Raw genomic sequence first — 6,425 nt, 5'->3', positions numbered from 1 at the left:
AGGTCCAGAGAGGTCAGTCACCTGCCCGAGGTCACCCCGGCAGCAAGAGGCAGGCCCACTGTGAGCGACTATGGAACCTATGCGTTTGCAGATGGTGGCTCATCCTGCCCCCGGGAAACTCAGAATGTTGTCATCACACTCTGAAGCCAATAGGACTCCACGAGGGGAGGAAAACGGAGTCCATTCCTTGGCCCTTCTCCAAGCCAATGATTAGTTCTGGCCAGTCTGTTTCAGGTACAATTTGTGGGGCTCTCTCTACCCTCTGCTGTCAGGGCTGCCCCAGGGATGGGGTGGTGGGGGGTTAGCAGGAGTCAATATGCCAGTGGGTAAGAGCACAGCCCTGGGGTCACGTTCCCGCTCTGCCTCTCACCAGCCGTGTGACCTTGGGCAAGTAGCTTTGCCCTCTAGGCTTCAACATGACATACAAATAGCAACCGAGCACTTTTCTTGAGTGTTTACCCTGTGCGGGCACTGCTCAAAGCCCTTGCCTTGCATTCTTTCGTTTCGTTATCTCAACCCCTGTATGAGGTAGAATGTATCCTTGTTCCCATGTTACAGATGTGGAACATTAGTGAAATTTCAAAAAGCCCCGAGGGGGTAGGGGAAATATATCCACACAAAGGTTCGGCTCAGGGCTCCTAGCGGGCCTTCCGCTAGGAAGCCATTCCCTAGGCCAGGGGTCAGCAGATGTTTCCTATAAAGGGCCAAACGGTAAGTATTTTAGGTTTTCGGGCCACACACGGTCTCTGTCACAGCTCTTCAACTCTGCGGCCGCAGCACGAAGGCAGCCATAGCCGATGTGTACATGGCGGGCTGGGTTGTGTCTGACATAACTTTACAGACTCAGACCGTGGCTGTGGTGGCCGTGGGCAATGGTGCTGGCCCCTGACCTGGGGGATTGGCTCCTCCTACTTCTTAGGGCCAATCCCGCTAAATCCACCTGTCCCCAACTCTTTTCTTCTAAGTGCCTGAGCCCCACTTGCCAGAGAGACTGACATATGAGGTAACAGAGAAGAGAGGACACGGGGAAATGGGGAGGTGGAGGTGGAGGGGGCCCAGGCCAGGGAATCTGCTGGTCTCCATCAGCAGCGAGGTGGCGGAGCCCCAGCAGGAACAGTATTTGCTCAGAGGGGCAGGAAAATGGGTCACGGTTTTCAGAAGCAGGAAGGAACACCTGCCTTGTGGAACCAAGACCCCTGGTTGTGATGGGAGTAAAGGAACAGGTCTGGACAGCAGGAAGCATTAGATGGGGGCCCAGTCAAGAGGGCTGAGTTATGGGCTCATCTCCAGCCCTTGGGTTGGGGGGATGCAAATACAAAGGGAAACTGAGGCAGAAGTCCATTCAAAGAACAGGCGAGAAGTTGGGGTCAGAGAAGCTGTGGGTGACTCTGAGCCTTGCCTACCGGTAGGACAGGGCCACGAAGATCCTGCCTGTGCAGGGCGGACTCAGGACCAGTGAGAGCCAGGCCTCCAGGCGAGCCCGGATGGGGAAGAGCAGCCAGGGCCTCCATGTCCACCTGTTCCTATCACCCCCTCTCGGAATCCCTGCACAAAAAGAGAATGTCACTTTGCAGCCCTTGCTGAGCCTGCTGGGGAGCTCAAGGAAGCCCCTTTGCCTTAATCAAGTCCATTCAACTCAATAGATATTCATTAAACACGTGCTACAGGCCAACCCCTGGGGGTACAGACAGGACGCACCCTGAGAGCTGTCACGGTTTACAAGTGAGGTAACATGTGCGCCACTTCCTACCATACAAAGGAAAACGCTCACGGGGCGTGACCAAGCGCCACGGGACAGAGGACTCCGCCTGTGGGAAGGCCTCGCAGGAGCGTTTGTTAGCAAATAAGAAAGATCGTTTCTGTAGTATAACACACGGGCCTACCGGCTCCCTGCACGTTTTCACAAGAATGCAGGTCTGCCGCCTCTTTCTAGAACTCATGCGAAACATTTAAACATTCAAGAACTTTTTCCCCCTGAGAAGCATGAAGGTATCAGACTTCCCGGAAAAAAAGAAAAGCCTCTTACTAACCAACGAGAGAGAGAGAGAGGAATCGTCTCATGCCCTTAAAGTCCTTCGGAGAGAACGGACTTAAATAAATGTGTCTGCCTCTCACCCAATGAGCTGAAAGAAAGCCCTGTCCTCTCAGTAATGGTACTTCGGCTTTAAGAGGAGTTCGAAGGACTAAAAGCTCCAAAGAAATGGTTATCAGGAACTAAACTCTAGCTCTATACACAGGTTTTAAAAAACCCCAGGCTCACAAAGATAATAAAAAATGCATTTAATAGCATGTCATGGTACAGCTTGAAGGTATACCAAGTCTTCTTTCAGTCGGTGCATTACAGGGAGAAGGAAGGGAACGTCGTTGGTGAATGCACAGTCAGATGTAAGCGCGGGTGCGGAGAGACCTCGGGGTTCCCACACCGTTAAAACCCCGCGTTGGGACACGCCGCTCCCGCCGGCGCCCTGTGCCCGAGTGGGGATGGCTGGTCCAGTATGCGATCTACGGTTTTAAATTGAATTGTATACAAGTATTAACAAAAGAATAAAATTTATTATTCACAAAACGGAAGTGGTTATCATAAAGCTTACAAGAAAGTACAGCCTCGAACGAATGCATTGGAAAACTAGTTTTAAAAATAATAAGACATACTGGACAGTTTTGGGAAATGATATTATTATAAAACGAAGGGAACGGTCGGCACGGTTTGACCACCTAATTTCTAAGTGCACTTTGTAATGGTCCTTGCGAGCTGCCACTTTTCCCAGGATAACGACAAAAAGCTTCGGTCCAGTGTCACTGGCTTATGGTGACGGGGTATTTGATTTATTGCATCGCCAAGAGTGGATTTTAAGAAAAAACACTACAAAGGTTTCAAAAACCCTATTTATTCTCTATCATCAAAAATAGCAACAGGGGGACTTATACAACTTTTCTGTGAGTACCCACCAGTCTATTTTTTTTTTCTTAAAAAAAATAGAAGTTAGTTAAAGAAAAATGATTTGGTTTTTAAAAAATAATGTAAGGAAACACTTAATCAGATAGCCCAAGGAGTCATCAGAAATATGTGTAGCAAGAAAGCTTCATTGGTGGCCCTCTCCGGCCCCTGCACGTCTGTCACTAAGCTAGAAAGAGAATGTACAGTACCGGTATGCTCCCAGCCTGCCTGATCAAATGGTTCTGTTTTGAAACCCATTATTGCTAAGCCAGAATGTTGTCGCGGAGAACGAGCCGAGGGGTCGCTCAGAGAGGGTAGAACTGCGAGGCCGCCTCCGAGGACTGGATCTCCACCTGGGCCATTTTGAACCGGGTGCACTGCAGCCACTTGCGGAGGGCCGCCAGGCCGGTGCTGCTCTGGGCCGAGCCGGGCAGCGTCCTCAGGCTGTGGTGGTTGACGTTGTTCTGAATGGCCTGGAGGCGAAGCTGGAGTCCCCCGGACAAGTGCTGTGGAGGAAGGGCGGGACATTTCATTTAGTTCTTTCCTCCTGGCGTTCACAGTGGACCCAGGGGGTGCCAGCCTGGACTTGGGCTGTCTGGCCTGAGGAAGGCCAGCTCTCGAATTTGGCAGCGCTCAGGGCGGTGGATGTGAGCCGGTACCATGTTCCTATAGTCAACCTGGCCCCAATCCATCCCAATCATGCCATTCCTAGCTTGACTCATTCACTGCCACGGGAATGAAAGCGACATCAGTGCACGGCCGACACCTCTTGTGTCCCCCAGGAGCTGTGCACCATATGACCTGCTGTGGCCATGAAGTGCCAGGCTCAGAGGTCAGGCTCCCTGGGTTCAAATCCTGGCTCCTCTCTGGACAACTCTGGAAACAAACCTTTTCAGGCCGTGCTTGGATTTTCTCCTGGGCAAGTGGGGCAGTTACACTCACTTTGTGGGGTTTTTGTAAGGATATGTGAGCTCACAGAGGGTTCAGAACAGAACTCGGCACATGGTAAGTGCTCACTACGCTCTAGTCGTGGGTATAACCTCCCTGCTGTCATGTTAATTCACATGAAGAAGCGGGGCTGTAAGCTTTTCTTATGCTTCCTAGCTTTTCATCGAGTTCCGTGGGCCTCCTCTTAGCAGTCCATCCACATCAAATTGCCAAGAATTATCACCCAGTGCGGGGAGGGGCAACCTGGAAGTACAGGCACTTTTCCCATAAGAACGAGGACTGGGGTGAGGTTTCATCCACCAGCGGCCACGGATAGGACCACCCCATGAGTCGGGACTCAGCCGGCAGCCGCTGAAGGCTGCATTTCTCTCTTGGTGCCTGGGTACCTTGACGTCACCCCCTCCTTCCTCCAGCATCCCTCCCCAAATCTGAGAAGGCTCTGTCTTCTCCCCCTGCCCCACCCCTGTTCCCAATGCCGTAGCAGGGCCCAGTTTTGGGTGGAGCGGGTGGCCAGCTTTGGCATCTTAGTGCCAAGCCCTGATAACTTTGTTCACTAGTCATGGAGGATCTCTGGCCCTACGATAACAAGGCATCACTCACGGCAGGGACTGACAGCGGGAAATACGCTCCATCAGGGCTGCCCCTTCCTGGCTGTCGGCCCTGTCCAAGCCACTCCTCCTTCTGGTCCTGGGTTCCCTCTTGTGTAAAATGAGGGGGTGGGACAGGTTCCTTCTAGCTCAGTTCTGTCCTTCATTCAACGCTATTCTTTCTTAATAGAATTCTTCCCATCACAGAATGGCAATTTTAGCGACCAGGAAATGGCAGTGGGCACGCCTGGGACCAGACCCTATGGAGACCCTCTGAAGGCAGATCAGCCTTTCAGCCTGCATTCCCGTCAGTCACTGAGCCTCACCCGGACTCTGGGATTCCCCTGCCCGCCACCCTCACCAACAGAGGCTCCTGCTGCCACCTGGGCTGCAGGCCGTTCATCTGGCCCACAGGGGCTCCTGCGCTAAGGGCCCCCAGGGACCAGGAGCAGGTAGAATTCATCTTTCTCCACGATGAGTGGAGCGCGAACAAGCCCTCGGAATATTAGGACGTTCTCTGGAGGGAATGGAGCCTTGTCTGCAGGGGTGACTTACCTTGATATTTGACTGAATCATTGGCAGCCACATAGGTATCAGCTGTATGGAGAAACACAGAAGCCTCGTTATGACTGTTCCCCCTTCTCCCACATAAGCTTCCACAACTCAGGGGACAGCAGGGCACACTGAATTCCTTTGACATCACAAAAGGATGTGGGCTCCTGCTGCAGAGTACCCCTTACCAAAAAAGCGTGTTTCCGCCCGGCCGGCATGGCTCAGTAGTTGAGCATTGACCCATGAACAAGGAGGTCACGGTTCGATTCCCGGCCCGGGTACATGCCCAGGTGGTGGACTTGATCCTCAGTGTGGGGCGTGCAGGAGGCAGCTGATCGATGATGTTTCCCTCTCATCAATGTTTCTACCTCTCTCTCCCTCTCCCTTCCTCTCTCTGAAATCAATAAAAAACATATTTTTAAAAATTTCAGCCATCCATTATTTGTTTTTTAAAAAGCAAGCGTCTCTCTCTGGCCGAACCCTGCTGAGCTGGCGGCATTTGGAGGTTGATAAGCGCCCCCTGAGCGGCTGAAACACACACTTCAGAGCAAATGACTGATTGTCCCTTGAAAGCCATCAAGCATGGGAAATTAAATGTGTATTTATTCGATTAAATCCTCACTTTCCTGAAATAGAGTTTCCTCCATGGATCTTTAGAATTGAGTCTGAGTAGCATGGCGACTCTATCTGTCCGCAGTCATTAAGAAAACATCACTGGGAGCGGTCGGAATGTGTCGGTGATAGAAGGAGACAAGGCCTGAAGCGGCCTGGTGTGATGTGGAAGGTGAGACCAGGGAGTGAGTCGGGCCAGGGCTCGAGAGGGTGGGTGCCCAGGCCGGCGGGCGGAGAGCAGGCCCTGCGAGTGCGGGCGGCTGGGTGCCCGGCCCCTCTGCTGCCCCTGACTCGCCCTTCCCTGAGGCCCAGGTGCCCGGGCTGAGGGCCTTCCACAGGGGCTCTGCCCTCGGCCACGGTTCAGCCCCTCGGGACAGAAGGGAACGTTCGTGGCCTGGCCAGTCCAGATGTCGGGGACAGGATGCAGCTTTTCTGGGAGTGTGCTCCGCAGAACTCAAGTTTGGTGGGATTTAAACCGGGAGGGGGGCTATGATCCCTAAGTTTGGGAATGCTGGTTTCTTTATTTGTGTTAATATGCTTATATGCGTCTTCTCATTTCCCCCAATGTTACTTCCCGCAGATCGAAGTGTGTCCCCTCAAATAGATGCTGTAATCCTTGCCCGCCCAGCCTCCGATCTGGCCTTATCAGGAAACGGGGTCACTGCAGATGGAATTAGTTACGGTGAGGTCATTCTAGAGTCGGGTGGGCTCCTAATCCACTCGGACTGGTGTCCTTATGCAGAGGGGACATGTGGACGCAGATGCGGGAGAACGCCGTGGGAGAGGCA

The 6,425-nt window shown here is 52.7% G+C and overlaps 1 protein-coding gene across 1 annotated transcript in view; it reads right to left on the bottom strand.

The window, feature by feature from the left end:
• Nucleotides 1–2,265: 2,265 nt before the first annotated feature.
• The window catches only part of UNC79 (unc-79 homolog (C. elegans)), a 218,862-nt gene continuing 214,702 nt past the window's right edge, over nucleotides 2,266–6,425 (bottom strand). The window contains exons 48-49 of the mRNA XM_015566456.1: nucleotides 5,029–5,070; nucleotides 2,266–3,444 (exon numbers count right to left, since the gene is read on the bottom strand). Coding sequence (XP_015421942.1) covers nucleotides 3,244–3,444; nucleotides 5,029–5,070 — 243 coding nt within the window. The 3' untranslated portion in view covers nucleotides 2,266–3,243. The remainder of the gene's footprint in view (nucleotides 3,445–5,028; nucleotides 5,071–6,425) is intronic.

This window comes from Myotis davidii, unplaced genomic scaffold (assembly GCF_000327345.1).
Source record: "Myotis davidii unplaced genomic scaffold, ASM32734v1 scaffold1703, whole genome shotgun sequence".
NCBI lineage: Eukaryota > Metazoa > Chordata > Mammalia > Chiroptera > Vespertilionidae > Myotis > Myotis davidii.
The sequence above is the reverse complement of the archived record's forward strand: the minus strand, read 5'-3'. Positions and strand labels throughout refer to the sequence as shown.